The sequence below is a fragment of the Passer domesticus genome, chromosome 5, assembly GCF_036417665.1.
Source record: "Passer domesticus isolate bPasDom1 chromosome 5, bPasDom1.hap1, whole genome shotgun sequence".
Classification (NCBI taxonomy): domain Eukaryota; kingdom Metazoa; phylum Chordata; class Aves; order Passeriformes; family Passeridae; genus Passer; species Passer domesticus.
This window is the reverse complement of record NC_087478.1, coordinates 18,401,575-18,422,612: the sequence shown is the minus strand read 5'-3', so window position 1 is coordinate 18,422,612 and position 21,038 is coordinate 18,401,575. Positions and strand designations below refer to the sequence as shown.

Sequence of the window (21,038 nt, the reverse complement as noted above, 5' to 3'; positions counted from 1 at the left end):
GGTCATGTTCCTTTCTCTCTGCCTTCTCTGACAACTGACCCTAAAGTAGAAACATAGCTAATAGTTGTGCCAGTGAGCATTGCCTAAAAGGGAGGATTCTACAGTCACTGACTAATGTAGGTGTCTTAATGAAAGAATGAATGTTAAATGTCTGACAACCTGGTCCCAACCAAAGAATACATTTTAAGGCATTTTCAGGCTTCTTGCTATTCCTTATAAAGTTGTGCAAGAGCTGCCACCAGCTCTTCTATGAACTAGGTACAACAGAGCTAACAGGTAGACTGTGAAGCCAAATTTTCCTCAGACTTTTTCCTGCATGACAGAACATCCAGGTAAGAATTTCCACAATTCTGCACTTGATTTAGTGCCTGAAGATATGAGAGGAAATGGGAAGTAGATTTGATCTTTGTTTCTTTTTCTTGGCAATTTTAATTCATGAAAACACTCTCTGTATCCCTAATCCAAGTCTTCCTCTCCTGATCTCACTCTCTTCTCTACAGTGGTTAGAACAATGGGATATTAAAATTGTCCTAGTTTGAGGAGAAGTTGCTGTGCTAGCTAAAAAGTTGGCACCACATCTTCTATTCAGAATGCTGTATGCTGGTGGTGTGTGTTCAGATAACCTCTAGCTACAGTTGAGTAAGACCACAAATGGGGAAAACCCCAGAGAAATAGGAAAATCCCTAACTGTTTGTGCATTGTGTAAGTATATTTTAGTTAGGCTCTTTGCCAAAGAAGATATGAATCAAAGATTTTCCCTATATAGGAATAAAATGTACTATCATGTTCAGAATCTTATTTTTGCATAAAAGATGCCCTAGGCATTTGTAAAAGGGGAAGAAAATTTCCATTCCTGTTTTAGTGTGTTGTGTTTTTTTATTGCACTCATCACTGAAAATTCCTGAAAACAAAAGATATAGAAGTGGGAGAGGAACTTGGTTAATTCCAGTTATTCTTTCAGACAAATGGTCTCTTTGGGCTGTTTTGCAAAGTGATTGTAAAAGAAAATACCACCCCCACCCATTTGGTATTGTACAATAAAAAGAAACACTTAAAAAAAAAACTGAGCTGTGACCAAACATTGCTGTAACTGGCAAGTGTTTGTGCAAATATTTGATTATTTATGTAAACCTTCCCAACAACTCCTCACCCAGAACACAACCAAGTGCCCAAGAATGACAAAACATCTCCCTACCAGATCAAAAGTCACAGAAGGATGTTTCTTTCTTTCCTGTGGAAAAGACAAGAAAATAAATGTAAGAGTTCAGATGATAGGATTCCTCTATGCAATAGTGAAAACCAATAATTAATTAGGATAGACTAAAAGGTATAAAAGAATTTCTTTATCATGCCACTACCCACAGAAGTGGGTGTTTTGGTTTTTCTCTTGCAATATATGTAATTTAATTATTTTACATCCAGTTTTCAGTTTTCAGGTGTCATAACAGGGGAGATGACCTTCTGTAATTAAAAGGCTGAATTCTTTGATATTTGTGAGACTTTTTTGTTTAATTCAGTGTGATCTTGATTTTTTAATGTATTTTTTTGCACTAAGGTTGTAACCAGAAAGAATGGTTAGAGAAGTTAAAGATGCTGTTCTAAGAAATTTTGACTGGCAATTGGGAACTCTGTCCAGCCACCTAACCAAAATATTTTCAACAGTCTGGCTCAAAATGGGAAGTAAAAAATATGGAAGTAATTTGCTGAATGATCAGCCTCATGAGAGATTAATTTCTTCTAGTAAATAATGACTGAGAAATTAGTTGATCCAGTGGTTCCTTTCAGAAATAATTAAAAAATATCAAGTATATCTATGATACATCAGAAATTAGGTCTTATCAGTTACCATTTTCAGTTTTTCATGGAGATTTGAGGAAATTATAAAACTTTGAAACAAAAGTATCCCAGTTTTGGAACAGTTATGTAAAGAAGTTTGGTATACTTTATAGAATCATGAAATGGTTTGGGCTGGAAGGGAACTTTAAAGGTCACCTATTTCCCTGTGGTGAGCAGGGATAGCTCCAACTGGATCAGGGTGCTCAGAGCCTCATCCAACCTGGTCTTGAATGTGTCCACCACCCTCACTGTAAAATATTTTCTTATATCTGATATAAATCGACTCTCTTTTAATTTAAAACCATTACCCCTTGTCTGGTTGCAACAGGCCCTAATTTGAGTGTCAATGTATTATGCTGTAAAAGCAGCCAAACCAATATCTTTAACAGTATGTCACAAATAATTTTTCTAATCTTCAGTCTATGACAGTATCTGACCACGTCTGTCTTGTTATAAAATGTGGTTTAAAATACCACCTTTTATGCATTTTTACTTTTTTGAGTCATAGTAACAAATTGCCAATATTAAAAGGTGACAACTTATGTCCAAAAGTGATTGTTAAAAAACAGAATTGCAAAAGGACGGAAAAATGGGAACTGATGCAGGTTAGACAGTGTTACTGGTTTTCTAGAGGCCTCCTTTAGGAAGGAGCTTAGCTCAAATGAAAAGCTGTCATGAAGGACAGGACACATTTCTCAGGCAGCTGCTCTCCACAGGGGAGTGAATATGCTGCCCTTTCTCACCTGCAGCAGCAACATGGTTTTGCTCCACAGCTTTATTTCTGAGGAGCACAGGATCCCCTGTGGATGAAAGCCTCCTGGAAAACCAAGCAATAGTTATTTCATGATGTGCTAATGCTTGTCCAGGCTGTAGCCTCTGTGTTTCAATTAAAGAACTTCTGAATGTCCACCAGAAGACTTTTGTTGGCTCACAGACTGTTGGCTTGTTGACAACATCCTAAAATGTTTTAAAAGGACTGAGAGCTGCAATCCCATTTGAGAGGAGACAAGGCACTGCCTGTTACTTTTGTGGGTGTGATACAAGTATCTCTGTCAACAGGACACTGCTTTTAAAGGAAAGAACATGGGAACATATATTCTGTATGCAAAAGAATACTGGTATAAAGGCTATGCCAGAACAGCAGCAAACAGTATTTGCTGGCTGAGGAATAGCCTTTCTTTAGAATGTCATACACAGTCAATGTAAGATTTGTTATTTTTGTACTGTACAAAATTTTAGTGTGTGGTTAAATGTTTATTTTACTGGGAAAATGGATGTAGTCTGTCTGAAAGATAGCTGGAAGCATGTTGAAATCTCAATGCCAGGTTCACTTTGCCTCTTACAAAGACACTTTCCCTTGAACACAATAAGTACTGTGTCTGAGTAATTTAATTTTCAGTCTTCTAAGCCAGATGTCTGAAATAAAAAGTCTTATTTCTAGACTTCATTTGCAATTGCCATAATGCTTCCTTTCTAGTAGGATCTTCTAAAAATAATATATATTCAATGATGTTCTAGATATCTTCCATTATAAAATCATTGAGTTTCTTTGCCGTGGTTAACAAATCACTTGTAGAGTTTAATGAAGTAATGCATGAACTCTTGGTCAGTAGGAATGGCAGTACCATATAAAATTATGTCTTTATTTGATGGAACTCTTATACTTGTTAAAACAGTTACACACCTCAGTAGAAATACTTGAAAATGAGGATAATGCTGACCTTGTGTCCCCATATGTATCAGGTTGTCATATGCAGCACTGCTGTGCTTTTTCACTGTATTGGAAAATAATTTTTTAACGTTGAAAATGATTTCTGTTGTGGACTATGAATATGTTTACCTGTTTAAGGCATGTTTACTTCTGTGCAATGATTGAGCAATATTTATTTTTTATGATTACCTCAACTTTTAAAATATTTTTTTTCTGTTTGCAGGGGATTCACTGTAAAAGCAAACCTTCTGGTGAGTATACATAACTTATATTTTTACTGTGTTTGTTTTTAAATATAATTTATTACTGATATTGAATCCATTAAATCCATAGTGACATCAGATCACTATCATGACAGGATATTTACCACCATTTCTTTAATAAAAAACATTGGAAATTGGTAGGTTTTGATAAATATTAGGTTAATCATGACAATTACTTTATAGTTTTCCTTACCATAGTGAAGGAAAGACAGTTTGCTAAGTCATTTTACGTGTTTTTATTGCTTCTCCTCATTATTGGTATTGCCTGTAGTAATAATACAGGGGCTTGAATGACCTGACCTCTGAAGCCTCCAGCAGTCACTCGTCCAGGGCACACACTCATTTGCAGGGAAGTACAAGGCAGCTGCCAAGCAAACACTCCCCCCTGAGAGGACAGTGACAGTCCTGCCTGAGAGGACAGTCCTAGTCCCCACTGAGAGGACAGTCCTGGTCCCCACTGAGAGGACAGTCATAATCCCCACTGAGAGGACAGTCAGTCTCCCCTGAGAGGACCATCCTAGCTGGAGGCTCAGCTCTGAGCACTGCTGGTCTCCAAAGTGCCTTTCCTGAATCCATGTGGCCGTGAGTGCATAGACACAACTGGCACATATCCTCACTTGGAATGCATGGTAATTATGGGATTGTGTTGAGATGGAGAGAAAGAATATGTGTGTGGAAGGGATGCAGTTAAAACTCCCACCAGAAAAAATCTCTAGTCTTCTGCCAGTCACCAGCTTTGGTGGCTGGTTCAGGGGTTGTAAGTGAATCTTGTTAGGATTAGGCAGCTGAGCTGGTAGTTGCACAAACTATGTGGAAGGTAGAAGAAGAAGTAGGGGTGTTGACCCTTGCTCTGCTAGCTGAAGCATGCCTTTACGTCCTTGAGCAGTACAGCCTGAGAAAATCAAGCCTTTCAGCCTGTTCTCAAAGGGAAGAACACCCATAATTCTGTTGGTTATGAGTTAAAAATCTCTGCTGGGTGTTACACAAATGAAGATCTAGATAGTGGAGACTCACAGGTACCACGAGGTGGTGATTCATTCCATCCATTTTAGGACAAGGCGATTTCTATGCTGGGAGAGAGGCAAGAGGGGTTGTCACTCTGTGTTGACTGCCAGAGCTGCTCAGAGCACAGACACAGCCTGGCTGAGGTTGGAAGGGACCTCTGGGAGTCATCGGGTCCAACCCCTGATGCAGGGACGTGCAGAGGATGCACATCAGATAAGCTAGATGTTTCACTCAACTGGAAGGGCACTGAAGGGTTTGTAAACTAAAGATCCATATCTTTGAAGATGATATACATGAAACTGGTTGTAGGTTTTTCAGTGCTGTCTGAAAAAAACTTATCAGCTCTCTTCAACACAAGTAACATGTAGGATGACTCAGTCTCAGAGAGGTGATGAAAAAGCATTTTTTGTCTTCATCCTAATTCACTTGTGCAACAGTGGGTGTATACTCCTTTGCATACTTCCTTTTCTATATTATTTTTTTAAATTGTTTGTTATTTGAGATGAAATTACCTTAAAAGACCTTAACTCTATAGTAGAGGACTTTTGCAGCAGTAATTTCTTTTAGCAGCAACAAAAATATATTTCCTAAAATTTGCAACCACCAGTAGTATTTGGCAGTGTGACTTTGACTTTGCCTTCCTCCTCCTGTTCTTCTAGACTGTTAGATAGCGCATAAGAACTATTGTAGTATTTGAAATTCACTGTAATATATCCGTACCTGGATATCAAAGTATCAATGATTTAAAAAAAAACAAACACCATTTTCAGAAAATGTATTTGGCACAGCATATCACAGTGTTGTTCAATATCTCTAAAAGTTTAAAATGTTTTCTGAACACACAACCATGAAACCCTTTTAATTTACTGTGCATTGCAATATCTTGTGAAAGAGAGGCTGTCAGTCTAAAATTTAATCAATTTCATAATTGCTGTAAGTACTAACAAGTAGTGAATTTTGGTACTTATTAACTGAAGTGCACCATGTGGTTATTGTAGGACAGCATATCTACTTTGCTGATGAATTTTGTTGACTCATCCTAATGAACAGATTCAGCAGATACTGTGGTAAATCATATGCAAATAGGTTTGAAATGCTACTGTAATTTATACTCATGGGATGATGTGCCAGTGAAGCAATTCTAGTAGGCTTTAGAGATGCTCGCAGATTTAGCACTGTCAGTATCCTTTAGTAGCTCAGATTCTTACAATAGTTGTAGGGAAGATATATCAGATAAAAAACCAGTTAGGATTTTCTATTGGGTGTTGTCCCAGTCTTGTTATTAATAGGTTTTCTCTGCCTTTTTTTTTTAATGCGGTTCTCCAATTTCATCTTCTTACCTGAGGCTTCAAATTATCCATCTATTCATTTCTATTGTGTATCCATTGCTCAGTTCTGCCTTCTATTTCCAACTGTACATAAGGTGTGATTTGCTGTCGTGACAGTTCTAGGTTGATTGCTGCATCATCAGATTAAACAAATTATCTGCTGTGGTTGAGCTGATGGCAAAAGTACAAGGAAATGTCTACATGCTGAATAATAAGCCGTGGTTTCTTTATGCCTGGGCTTATATGTGCCCATAATTAAGGAACCTTTTATTAAAGCAACAATCCCTCTCTCATGTAGGGCTAATTACAGCTATTATTCATAAACAGAAAATTTAGGTAAGATTTACCCAACAGATGGTTTGTGTAGCAAGATGTATCTTTATATCTTCTGGGGTATAGATAGAACTACTTGTGTGAAAAGGAAAATGGGGTGTGTTCCAGAAGAAAATATCTTAAGGGGGGATTAAAAGATGATAAAGTAGGAGTTTACTGAAGAATTAGTCAGAAATGAGTCTCATACTGTGATCATTTATACAGCAAAAATTATTTTCTGTCAGGTCATCCTTGTATCATGCATTTACTGTAATCCAATGCTAGTATCCTCATGCATGATGTGATCCATTTAAATTATTATTAATGACTTTTGCAGCATGTTTTGCAATTCTCAAAATCTATCATAAAATGAATGGAAAAAAAAAATCCAAAGCAGAAGAGTAATTTCATTTTATTCAGTGCATTACATATTTGTTCTCAGTTTGAAAGTAGAAACTGTGATCAAGGAGAACAGTGTCTCTGCTGATGGGACAGCAGGGTGTTTGTGCATCTGTCTGATGCTGATCCAGTGTCAGTAATGCACCCAGGCTGACTTAGAATTCTCCTGAGATAGTTCCAACCCTGGGACATCTGATGATGTCATACCTCAGGTTGTAACAGCTAAGGAGAAAATTCAGCTAAGTGATGACTGCTTCCTCTCTCCGTCCCATAAAAAATAAGGTCAAATACACCCAAACAGAATGCTTTGTAAAGACCTGTCCACTTTGAATATCTATCTGTCTGTCTATCTATCTATCTATCTATCTATCTATCTATCTATCTATCTATCTATCTATCTACATACATACGTACATACATATGTCTACATACACTGCTGTCTCCTTAAATGATTTCTATGCAGACATGGCAGCAGGTGAGGTTATAAGCCTGGATTGCCTGGATCAAGAAATTTACACCAATAACCAAACCTTAATCAGAAACAGATTATCCCAGATACCATTGGGCATCCACAACTGCATCTCATACAACGCAGCCAGGAAAATATATTTTTGAGCAAAGAGACGGAGCTCAAACTAATCATCACTTATCACATTATTAGTAATAATTATCAAGTAATTCTGCAATATGATAAACTCCCAGTTGTGGGTGGATTAATTGAGTGTTGTGCAATGACTTTCCATCCTGAGATACCTTCAGGATTATTACACCACTCATTCTTGGAACATGGAATACAGTGTTCATATCCAGTTGCTGTGCACTGTGCTTCTGAGGGCTGTCTCATCTCTGTGGAAATGTTTATAAATTCTTCAAAAGTCAAGGTACTCCAACTGCTCTTAAAGCCTTATGTGTGTATTTTGAGTGATCCATGTTTTTTTCATTGGTTTGCATAAATTGTCTTTGCTTGTATTTCTTTGGATAATTCAGAATTGACCTACTGCCAGCTGAGGTAAAGTGTCCTTGTTTTCCCATGCTTTTCCACTTGGGTCATATCAGCATATCCTGTTGCCTCCAAAGTATGCTCAGTGGCACAAAACCAGGCTAACAGAGTGGAGATTTGGGTGTGAAGGGTTTGTCTCTTCTGACTGTGTGTATGTGATATGTATCACACAGGACTTATTTCTCCTGACACCAGATGTGAGGGCACTTAAAGCCTAACAGATTTAAGTGAAGGTGCCACATTTATGTCAGCCTGTCTTCACATCCTGCAGTATCAGTATCTGATCTTTGACAATGGCCTGCTGCAACTGGACACTGGGAAAATGAGGATCTCATAGGACAGGAAGAATTCTGTTCAGGTTAATACACTTTCAGTCTTTGAGCACTTTCCTTCACTGGAAGGGTTGGAAGGATAAGTAAGGATAAGCTTTGTCTTTCCTCCTTCACCATACCTTTGCTCTGTGAGACCTGTGGACGTGTCTTCCATGTGAGTCAATGAGCATTCACACTTGACAACAGTTCTTGGCTTGACATTGAGGGATGTACCCTTTCCTATGATTCCATTAAGAGTACTATCCTGAATTTTATGGCAAGCACAGTATTGTGGCACTGCTGTTTCATACTTCCATACCTTTTGTCTTACTTGTTGAACTCCTTCTAGGAGCATTTTGAACAGCTGAATTATATGAATCAATTTTTTTTTGTTTGTTTTGTTTTTGTTCTTCTAGCCTCTCACCAGGGGAAGGACAATGGTCAATACAATACTTTTTTTTTACTTGGGTGGTTTTTAACTTTCATGCTGTGTATGAAAAGAGAGAAGGCTAGGAAATATTTCAAAGAAACAGTATTTACAGCTAAAAAGAGCTGTGCTGCATTGCATACCACAAAGCCAAGGGACAAAACCTGGTTATCTGTTTCTGGGACAATAAACAATGGATGTGAAGTAGAGGAGCCTAAAGAATGCATTGGGGATTAAATCCACTGCACCAATATAAATTCATAAATTAATACCTGATTTCTGTGTAGGGCAGGCTGAGAAGTAGAAAGAGATGAAATATGCTAACTGATGAGGTTTGGGGTCTTAAGACTATTTTTTCCTTTTTTCCTAGCCTACAGTTTTAGCTCTGCAAACCCATTTCCTTTGGAATGACTAAATTTACACGGGGAAATAGAAGAAGACGTAGTAGCTGTGTTCTGTGGATTTGCCTATGGATTATTATGTTCTGTGCCTTGAAGAAGGCCTGGATAATATTTATTCTGCTCTTGTTGTTGTAGTCTAAAGCAGAAGTAAATCCTGTAGGTGTAAGGTACTCTTCCATGACTAGGAATGCAATGGTGCCCTCTTGTGTGAAAGTGAAATTTTAACAGCAATGGAAACCGTCAGAAAGTCCTAAAATTAAAGTACTATTATGAGAGTGCTCACAATATGCAGGTAATGGTTTTGAAAAATGTTTATATAAACTATTAGTTTACTCATGATTGAGCAGATCTAATTAATTAGAACCAGTATTAGTCTAAGTGTGTTCTGCTAACCTTAGTTTTTAGAAGTGTGATTGCTTCCTCTTGTGGGTTAACATTTCCCTAAGCCTAGTAATTTATTCCAGCACCCTAATTAGTCATGTTTGTTGTGTGAAAATTTTAGGTAAAGTACTGGCTTTGCTGGTCACTTTCTTACTGATTTCATGAGAGCAGAAATGTCCCCTGTGGTGCTTGCTCTCCCCCAGACATCCTGTGTGCAATGAGTTTTCTCTGCCCTTGTGTTTGCATTTGCAGGTGGCATTTTTAACAGCTTCTGCCATGATGCTCCTGCATCTTTATCTTCTATGGTACTCAAAAGCATGAAGATCTCAACAGTGATGAAATGTGTCCAAGGAAGCCCATGCTCTCTTCATTTAAACATTAAAGGAACACTGAGTCTGGATGGTAAGAATCAGCTTTGCTACTGAGCCCTGTCTGTTCACTTTCTGTTTATGGCCGTTCAGCCAAAATTTGTTCCATATTGTAATATTTGGGACTAAGCTGTTTTCATTTAATCTTCTCAGAAAATTATTTTTGTGAAAGCATTTTGCTACAAAACAGGATGAAGTTGTGACCCTTCTCAAGTGAATGAGAGCTGAGATAATGAATTCTGCCTTCCAATATAACATCTCTAACTTGTCCTCTGCCAGTGCCCCAAGCACACAGCTGCCCTTTTCTTTCTTGCTCTGCCATCCATGCAGGCACACACACTAATTCTGTGTGCTCTGACAATCTGGACGTGAGTGACTGCCCCTACAGAAGGAGAAACAGATTATTCATCTGAAGTCACAGTTCTGCACTACAAGAAAATGAAAGTACATGAACTTCCTCTGCATAGTCTATTTTTACTAACACCTTTCCATTCATGTGCTTCATATGTTATCATATAGATAATTCCTAGTTGCTTCACTCAGAGTTAATAAGTTTATTTTTAAGTTTGGTAATTAAAGCTTCATTTATAGCAATATGTATTAAATCCTTGTTCCTACTCCTATGTGTGAGTTATATATAATGTCTCTCTTTTAACAGAGGTACATGTGCCTTTCACTTAGAAGGAAAGCTTATGATATGGTGCATTTTAATTTATGGTTTTGATCTTCTTAAAGATGCTTAAATTATATTTTTGCAATCTGTTCCTAATTAATTTCAGAGAATGTCCGTGGGCTGGAAATATGTTCTTTTTCACTGGACACACAGCAATCTCAATGCATAAATGTAAGATTCACTAGGAAAAAAAGCAAGATGCTTAATGGAAAGAAGGTAAACTCCTTTTTTGGGGGGAGCAATTTTTCATTTAAATGTTTACAATACTTTGGAAAAAAAATCTTTTGCATCTCTCTTATTTTTTTCTTACTGTTTTCTTAGTGGTTGTGGAAAACTACAATGAAACATATACTTCAGCATAGCCAAATGAAACTCCATAACAAAATTCCCCCTTACAACACATAAATTCAATTTTCCACCATCTTTGTACTTCTTCCGCTTACCTTTTGATAAGGAAAGCTGTCTCCGCAGAGCCTAATTTTCATATCAGTCTTTTTGTGCCCTCCACATTGTGTGGAAGCTTTTCTGACTCTAGTGTCTAGTAAGAGCAATGCTACAGAAATTTAAAGTGCATATTACCTCAGTCAAACCATATCAGTGGAGTTTACACATCTAGAAGACAGATGGGTGCCTGAGCACTTGTGCTCATCTGTCCTAAGCCCTTTTAAGGGGCAGTGTCTGTTCAGGGGAAGTATTTGTTGCTAAAATTTGCAACTGAGATAAAAAAGAACCACCCCTGACCAGCTGTTTGAAAGGCATGAATTTTTGCAGTTACTGGTGGATAAGGGTTACTAATCCTGTACACAATGTGTTGCTTCATGTGCTTTGTACAATGTTACGCTGATTGCACATGTGGAGCAAAGTCCTCCCAAACTGCAGCTGCAGTTTGCACTTGGTGTCTCTTGATGAGATGGAACATCCATCATCCCTTTGGCAATGCAAGGCCACCACTCAGCAACCAGTAGCTTTTAGAGTAAGGCAAGTTTATAGGCAAGAATCAACAAACATATTTAATGAAATTTTTCTAGTTTCAATTCAGTGACTAAAATGGTGACATAAGACATCTTGTACCCTCCAAATGCCTTTAACCAAATAGGAGACTATCCAACATGAAAACCTACAAGGAATTTAATTGTTAACTGATAGTAGTGAGGGAATGACCTGCTGCAACTGGACCTCAACTTTTATTTTTCAAATTACTTTCTGTCTCATAAACTGTTATTGTAATTAACACATTTTCTGAAGTTGCCATTAAATATTTAAACATACTTGTTTTCCATTCTGCAAATGTTTGTGCTTGTAAAATGGGTACAGACTGGGGCTTTTGACATTTTTATGCTTTTAGGATTATTTGATATCTTGTAGCTATTTAGATTTCTAAAAGTGAAGGTGATAGCAACATCCTGGATTAGAAATAATGATACTCTTAGAAATCCTTTTATTAAGTCGTATCTGCTTCTTTTACATTCCTGCTCCTACCTCATTGACTGCTTAATGCTGATTTTAAATTAAACATACCTGAGCAAAGAATATTTCTTTCTTAAATATCTTAGCCAAAGGTTTTGCTGTATCTGGAAGTCTTGTGTGAACTTGATTTTATCAATGTTTTTAACAGGTACAGGTACAGTTCAATTGCATTGAAGTCAATGTAGCACAACACATCTATGTAACCATGAAAACTGTACCACATTACTGTGAAGTCAAGCTGAGTCAGCAATACTATGTTGAAGGTAGGAAACATCTTAAACCAGATGCTTTTCAAGAAATATCTTGTAAAATAAAAAAAAACCCAACCCAACCAACCAACCAACACCCTGAAAGACAAAAGCACATGCAAATCACATTCTGGGATATGACCTGACACACTCACCTAACTGACGGTAGGTCATGTATGCCAGGACCAGTCTTAGTTTACATTTCAGTAATTCTTTTTTGTTAGCAAGTAAAGGTCTTGACTTGATATAAAACCCAGAGTTCATGTCTAAAGGTATGTGGAAAATGGAATTTACACTATGTATTTGTCTCTGTCGCCCTTCTTGTGATTGGCATGTGCTCTTTCTCTGCCTGCAGGTTCAGCCCTGCCTTCTCTCTGTGCCTCAGATGGAGCTTCTGCTTCTCTGCATGGGTGGCCCAGGGGTGGCTTCAGAAGCTGAGGAAAGCTTAATAAGAAAGCTTAATAAGAAATTTATTTTTACTGTCATTAACTAGGCATTCTATAGCCTGTTTACATGTAAGAGAAAAAGATAGGTAGTATTTTTCCATATTTTTAGGGTGAAGTGCCCACAAAATATGCCATGTGCATACAAAAATAGATTCAGCACTGTGGTCCAGCCAAGATACAGTGTGGCCAGAGAAAGAAAAAGCAAAAAATGACTTGAGACCCCTTGTTCAATCCCAGGCTGGGATTGTCCTGCCTTCCCATCTCCAGAGCCCAAGGGTGGGTGGTTCTTGCCCTTGCCCCTTGGTACAGTGTCATCCCTGCTGTATGGTTTGACACTTGGGTACAAATAAGGCCTTTTTGTGCTTAAAAAGCCTTTAATTTTCTTATCAGTCCTGATTCTCTATTGAGGTATATAAGTACTTTGTGAACAAAGAGGGGAGGAAACAAGGTTTCATGAAGCCCAGTTTTAAGACACAGTCGTCAGTGAACAAATGAAAATAGGAAATACTTCTTGGTGGAAAAGGACTCTGGGGAAATTAAAGTGCTGATCCAATACTGTGTTATGCAAGGAGGGGTGAAAGCAACACATGAAAAATTGTTTTAATATTCTTAAGAGTTAAGTTTTGGAGATAAAAATACCAGATATTCTGAAAGTGCTGCCTGGCTTCTAATTCTGGTAAGCTCCCTAGGAGCTAGGTAGGGTGTTTCTTTCTAAGGCTGGAGTCAGAATAGCAAAAAACCAGAATTACTGATAACAGAGAAATGAGCCTGGTAAACAACAGGAGTTGTTTTTCGAGGAAAAAGTAACAAAAATTAATATTATTATTCAAATTATTGTTAGGTTCTAGGTAAAGAGGTGTGGTGCTATATCCTCAGCTGCAGCCTTAACTGCTGATGAAGTTTCCCAGTAGAAACCCCAGACAGGGGAGATGGGTCCTTAAGGCATATTGTCATATCATCTCTGCGTGTGGGAAGAGTACTTATCTTTTTTGCTGTTTATCTAAAAATGTATGCTGTTTATCTAAAAAAATGCCCTTTAAAAGAGGGATGAGAGAGGTTTCCTGTTGGGAATCTACAGGATAATTTGGCAGTTTGTTTACACAGTTATGTGAATAAAGAAGCATTGAAACAGACTCTGCCTTCTACCTTGCAGATTGCAGAAACAGTGATGTGGGAAAATATATTCCAGCTTGTTTGGGTGAGCTGATCTTCTATGCAACTTAGAGCTGTGAGATATTTCTGGTGACCTATACAATGACATGTTTTCATACTTAAGTGAGCAGGGAGAAAAAATTATGATTTACAACTACCACTACGTATAATTACCATGTAGTTGATGGGTAATGTTCTGGAAATTATTTCTTTCTATGTATTTCTATTGAAATGGTACATGGCAATGTTCTGGAAATATATTTCTATTGTAAGTGCTACATGGGAGGTAAAGGTTTTGATATTCTGATTTCTAAGCTTTTGGAAATAGATATGTGTTCTTTTAATGCACTTTGGATTGCTGGTTTTATGTTCTGTCTTATTGAAAGAGCTCATAAATAGATTGAAATTGATTTGCCAAACTGCTTTTGACATATCTGTGAATATATGTATAAAAAAATATTCCTTCCACATATTACACTTGTTTATCATAGTTGCACATTCTTACATTCTCTATGGAAGAAAATTACAATCTTGGGATAATCAGCCCTTATAGTAGTATTAATGTGTATATTTCAAATATTTGTACATAAACTACATAAGATTCCAAGTACTAAGGTTGAGGTAAAATTGGCAAGTATCTTGGCCTCTCAGTATTACAAGTGTTAAACTAAATAATGTTGAATGCAAATTATCATTAAAAAAAGAGGACTATTAGGGTATAAAGTAATAATAATTTCAAATATTCTAGGTAAGATTCTATAGATGTTGAGTTTAATCTCCATCAAATTATGAAACATATTCTGTACCTTTTATAAATAGATAAAATAGAAATAATAAAGTTATAAAGAAACAGATGTAATAATTTCATCTGACATGAGACAGATGAAATTTTTTCATCTGGAATTTTTTTTTCAGCTGGAAAGTTAGACTATAATTTAGACAGGGCAAAGAAAATTGTAACAGTGAATGTATCCAACTTTCCCCGAGATCAAGATTATTATGTTCGCCTGTGCCACAAATGGTTTACCTGTGAAGATGCTGGGGCATTTGCTGTGGTGAGTTAAACTCATGGTGCTTTGGGGAACTGGGGAGGGTGCCTTGCAGGTGGCAATGCTCATTAAGGTCATAGTTACAGGAGATGCCATCTATGTCTGTATATATAGCTATATCATCTGTATCACCTACGTAATCTATATCTGAATCTATCTATATCTATATAATCTCTGTCTATATTTATCTATATCTATATAATCTATATCTATAATTTAGCTTTATTAAAAGAAATTACTGCTCTGGATTTATGACCATCTTTTTCATTTCAGATAAAAGGAAAGGAATCTTTTAAATCTGTTTCTCTGAAATATTCTCAGCTACTCCCTTGTCTTTGCATTGAGGTAATACGGTCTGGAATTTGGTATTTATTTGTGTTTCTGTTAAAATAAATTTTATCAGGCATTTGTGCTAAGAAAGGAGGAAAAATCTGAAGAAAAAGGCTCCAGACCCAAGTTTTTGACTTAGGCTTTTTTTGACCTTAGAATACATAAATGTAAGGAAAAGATTTTTTTAGAAAATGCTAATTAAAACATGGCAATCAGAAGAAAATGGGATAAAATTTACAATAATTCATGGAATGTGTTGTGCAATATTATTTTGACTGATTTTTTAATAAACAGTGAAAAGACAGAAGACATAATCAGCCTGAATGTCAGCAGCATTTGATATAGTATTGCATGAGAAACTAAAACAGGAATTGAGGAAACCAAGAGTGAGAGCAAGATTTGAGTGGTAGATAATAGCTGGCTGCAGGGCTAACTCAGCAACTCCTGTTGGATGGGCCTGTGCTGGTAGGGAGGTTATTTAAGGATGACACTTAGAGTCATTCTCACATAAATGTTTCTGTAAATGACATGGGGACAAAATGCAGGAATGTATAGTGGGATTTGCTGGAATACAGTTGGGCCCTATAATCAAAATGGAAGAGGGTTAGGGTGATTGGAAGAGACTAGAGATCTTCATATGTGGCATAACTGAAGGATGATGAAGTGTAAATTATGAAGTGCAAGTTCATGCATTTGCTCTGACAAAAAGAATTCTTGCTGTAAGGTGAGAGTCCTCATTTAGAAATAACAGTGGAAGAAAAAAGATCTGGCTGAAATAGTTGATCACAGGGTGATTAACTAGCTGGCTTCCATGATGTCTACATGTAAACATGAACAAAAGTGTAGTGAGCTAGATTATTCCAAGCTAACAGGAAAGTATGGGCAAGGCCTTCCTTGAAATACTGTAAAGAATTCTTGTATCCATATTCAAGAAAGATTAATTGAAAAGGAAGATACACATAAAAAAATCTGCAGTGGTTGGGGAATGAAGAGACTGTTTTACAAAGGAGATTCAAATACCATCTTTCCAGTAGCCTGGTAAAACACATGCAAAGAGAAATTATGTTTGCTGTGCAAATACAGACCAGAAGGGTCACTTATAAGGAAAAATAAAATATGTTTTAAACGAAAGCCATTCTTGCAATGAGAATGAAGGTGGATAAACTTCATTCCATGAATATATTCAGGATAGTTACAGATTTTTATGAAAACCTGAGAAGTGAGATTTTGGAATATCTTTCATACAAGGAATAAAAGACCCCAAAGAAATTTAAAATTATCCTGATAACATAGAAAGATGCTATGTGAACCTAGATTTCTCACTGAATTTTGGGGTTGGATTTACCTTGCAGATTAAGATATCTAAATGTAGATAACCAAATATAGATATCTATATTTGAATTAGGTGAAGAAACTCTTAATGGAGATCTAATTAATGCAGTCAGTTGCTCAACTGACCAAAGGCAGATGGCCTGTCCTTTTGGGATGTGCTGGACAGCACTGTAGATTCCACTGGCTGCAATGGCTAGGTCATCATGAGGCTACTGTGACAGTAATTTGGGCACTTTAGTGACACTTAGATGTGTACATTGTGGGACCTAAAAACACATATCTAAATAGGAAAGCTGAACCACAAAGTCTTGTCAAAGCCAAGGGAATTTTTTCATTCCACTCCGAAAATATGAGGTCACTCGAAAAATTTTATTTCTCTCAGTGCATACACAGAAAATTCTGCAATAGGATTGCTAAGCAAACAGATGGGAACTCCAAATAAGAGAAACATTTGCACATAGATCTAAATAAATAGGGCATAGCAACAGCCATGCACGTATACTTGGAGATTGGGTTAAGTGTTAGTCTTCAGATTTTAAGGATGCATCCTTCACCATTGCCCAGGCCAGGAGATCTTATATTATGATTATTGAATGTTTTGATTTCCCTAGAAAGTAATGACACTGTAAGAAGAAACTTAATAAAAATCAAATCGGAAGATTTTCTAAATGAAATTGAACCAAATATATGACTTAGAAATGGTAGAAATACAGTGTTAGAAGGGATCATATTAGTTTAATGCCCCTAATAATGAACAACAAAATGAAAAAATAGTGCAAAACTTATTTTAAAAAAATGACTCCCAAAGCTTTCTAACAAACATAGCACCCTTATCTTTGGCCGAAAAATGCTGTCACATTCTACCTGAAATGTTAAAAACGTGTCTCTAACAGCCTCTAACTGACGTCCACTGTTTGGTTGTAGGGTTGGCTGGCACTTCCAGATGCAAGGAGGATACAACTTTGCCCCTTTGAAAATGGCAAGTACTGCATGCTTACTCTTTATAAGAGTGACTTTCAGCAGCTCCATTAGTATGTCACAGTTTAAACTAATCTGCACTGAAAATCACATATTGCAAAACTTCAAGGAAATAATCATATTGGTTTGTTTTACTGTGGGTAGATGAAATAACTTACTTTCAGACCAAATAATTCACCAAGTTTATGCCAACAAAAACACTACGTAACTTTCCAGTCATTTCCCACATTTTCTTAAGTGACATGCAAACTGGGCAGAAGGAATAAAAGATCAGATTAGAAATGGTGTGATAAGAGGGCTTCAGGGCGACATTTGAGAGTGTCCCATACCCAACATAAAGGAAGGAGCAAGGAGTTGAAAAGGGAGACAGTTAACTATATATGAGTTCTATGTTTAACAGGAAATTTTTCACTTAAATATTCCAGCAATATCAGAAATTGGTCAGAGATGACAGCTCAGAAACAAACAGAAAAAAATCAAAAGAAATTGTCTTATTTGCACACATATGAAAGTAATTTTTTTACCAGGCAAATAGAAAAAAGTGTGGCCTAAAAAGTGTTTTATTGTGTTAAGTCCAAGATTTTGGTTTAAAGCACATGTAGAGATACCAGACTTATTAACTGTGTTGATTCCTGTCTGGACATTTTGAATAATGTTTTCCCTCTCTCTTTGTGCACAGATACACAGGTGCTATGGGACAATATTGTTTATAACCCATCAACACAAACCCTTGCCTGGGAGCCAGCCTGTCCTGTCCTTGCCATGGTTAACCTATGCAGGTTCACCAAGTCGAATGACCATTGTGAAGATATAGAAAAATCATTCAAAAATTCTTCGGAGAAAGTAAGAGCTGTGTGGATTAATTCAAACTGTGAGATTGAAAGGCATCACCAAAGGCATAATGTGAAGAGCTAGACTTTGGAATAAGAGCAGTTGCAAATTGCTCTCTTCTTCTCTGATACTTAGAACTATTCATAATCACAGTCTGTTCTTGCACACTAATCACATGATTTATTCAAAATAGTCACTGACTCATTATAAAGAAATAAAAAGTGGAGATGACTGGGCAGCTAGTAATGTTTGCTAAATTCTTTGGGGTAAATAGGATCTGCTTTTTATTTATAGATTCCCTTTAAATTAAGGGGACAGACACACTGTGAGGACAACTCTTCTCATCTGTAGATAGGCAGAGTAGGTTGTAGGGATTTCTCTCTGATGGTACCACCTTCTTTATACTGTCACAAGAGACTCTTGTGATTAGATCAGATTTAGATATTTAACATTTAGACACCAGAAATATAAACTAGATGAAGCTAAATCTCTTTCCATATTTCTAGAGATATAACAGTACTCTGGTAGGGCACAATTGTTTTGTAATTAAGATCTTCTGGAAGTGCCTTCCTCAACCTGGTCCATTGTCTTGAAATTGTGGGTGCTGAAATATTGTGTCCCTTCGTTCTTCCAGCAATTATTTTCTCAAGTTGAGAAGGGTTTTCAAATGCATATGTCTTGAATGGCTTAACACTTCAATCTGAAGATACTGAATGCTCTGGCTTTTTGAAGTTCATTAGAATTAATTTTATTATGAAAAGTAAGTTTCAGGTTTGCCTGATTGTGGAGAGAAGGCAGTAAACTTAAAGTAACAACAGAAAAGGCAGCCCAAGAGATGAATTCTGAAACTTTGGGATTCATATTATTATTCTGATGACATGACTGGGGAGGGGGTGGGGCTGACTCAAGACTGTTGAATGCTTTTGTGATTAGGAACTCCTGGCCAAGCCTTTAGTGATTGTTCAGATTCATCATTTATGAGTTCCAACAAAGCTTTGATCTTGAAAAAACAGATTAATTTAATTCTAGATGTGAGTGATCCCTGTGGGATTATTCATCTGCTGGCAACAAGTACAATTCATTGCTTGCAGGAGAGAAAAGGGGAAAAAAACCCAAAATAAGACTAAAATGGATTCTGGCTGGTAATGGTTGCATCTGTCACCAGAACCGAAACCAAATTTATTACAGAGTATGAGTGTTTTCGTGTATTTACTGACTGCATTTAATGACTGAACATTAATATTAATCATAGAACCATAGAGTATCCTGATCTGGAAGGGACCCACAATGATCATCAACATTAATTCTAACAAGTTTGATATTGAATTTGGTTCACTTATTGTACTATAACCCTGAAAACCATCTCTGTAGTATGCAGATTCCTCAGATAGGGCCGGCTGCCCTGCAAATCCAGACAAGGTCACACACTCTAAGGCTATGCACATGTACTGACTAAGGCACAAAAGATGCATCACTCCTCTTTACTGAGGCTGGGCCTTTCTCTGTCCATGACAAAGCTGTCCCCAGGTCTGAGCAGACTCCTACAAAACTGTCTCCTGGGACACTATTGTTATGATCTCAAAAGCAGTTACAGGAAGGAAGTGTTTGGCTGTGTAGGGTGCTCAGTCACTTGAGCAATAGGGTTTATTTAAGTAGGAGCATGTGTATAGCAATATGTGTAGCTATTGTTTATATAAGACAAGGCTCTTTGTGGTGAAGCCCTTGGTGGGTAAAAATTTGCTAATCAAAAGAACAATATTTTGTGGATTGCTTAAATGGATTTCTAAAATTCAGCCTATGTTTCACTGTTCTGAAATATGGGTATGGAAAATTCAAAAATTTCTCAACTGATGCTTGAATACTTCTGGATGTATGTTTAAGTGTTCTGCTGAGTTGTTCATGAGTGGCAAATAAGGGGTTGAAACAAGTCTGTAATCAGAATTTTGCAGAAGCCACCATAGAATCAATTAACTTAGCTCTAATGGGTCAGTCTGACCATAAAAAAATGCTACATATTGCAGATGAAAAGAAGCAAACTATTCAGTAATCCAAAGCAGCAGTTGTTTCTAACCATTTTATGTGATTAACTTCCTGGGATGTTTATGAATTAAACAAACCAGTTGCATTCACAGTAATCAAGCCATGGCAATTTCAGTAGTTGATTTGGTGAAACTAGTTAATAAAACTAGCTAATCTGAGTGCTCTGTCTTCCAGCAGGTTAAATATTCTCGTGTGGACACTCACCCAAGACTTTGCATGAAGGTAAAGGAATTTCTTTGTAAAACACATATTAACTGCCCTTCTGTCTCTAAAATAAATCAGCTGCTGATGTTCTTTATGATCAATATTTTGTTTCATAGCTCTGATAAATGGGAACTGAGAATGAAGGAAAAGTGAAGGATTAGATTAGAAGGTGATTCTTTTGAAGTGCAACAGCAATGATAGATAGGACATAGGTCAGATTGATCCTTTTTGTCTGTTTAAGAAAAAGTGGAAAAAAATATTTTTGGTCAATGCAAACTCTGAAGAATATGCTAAACTTAACATATAAAGTTTTTCATAGTAAATATTTGAAAATAAAATTATCAACACAGTGCATTTAACGAAGAATCTCTTGTTATTCTAGTTGATAAAAAGAAAAGAGCCAAATAAGACCAATACAGGCATATTATTGTTTTCTTTTAGATTACTTTTAAGTCAGTGGGACCAGATATTTCTGTAAAATATGCATGAATACCTGAAGAATTAGGGGATCTAATTTAAGTCAAATGTTGGAAGATACCATAAAGG

General features: G+C 36.8%; 1 protein-coding gene across 1 annotated transcript in view; it reads left to right on the top strand.

The window, feature by feature from the left end:
• The window catches only part of IL17REL (interleukin 17 receptor E like), a 43,994-nt gene that overhangs the window by 14,109 nt on the left and 8,847 nt on the right, over nt 1–21,038 (top strand). The window contains exons 2-11 of the mRNA XM_064421552.1: nt 3,771–3,798; nt 9,627–9,776; nt 10,522–10,631; nt 12,031–12,145; nt 13,730–13,774; nt 14,644–14,783; nt 15,051–15,122; nt 17,364–17,418; nt 18,097–18,260; nt 20,463–20,510. Of these exons, the coding sequence (XP_064277622.1) occupies nt 3,771–3,798; nt 9,627–9,776; nt 10,522–10,631; nt 12,031–12,145; nt 13,730–13,774; nt 14,644–14,783; nt 15,051–15,122; nt 17,364–17,418; nt 18,097–18,260; nt 20,463–20,510 (927 nt within the window). The remainder of the gene's footprint in view (nt 1–3,770; nt 3,799–9,626; nt 9,777–10,521; nt 10,632–12,030; nt 12,146–13,729; nt 13,775–14,643; nt 14,784–15,050; nt 15,123–17,363; nt 17,419–18,096; nt 18,261–20,462; nt 20,511–21,038) is intronic.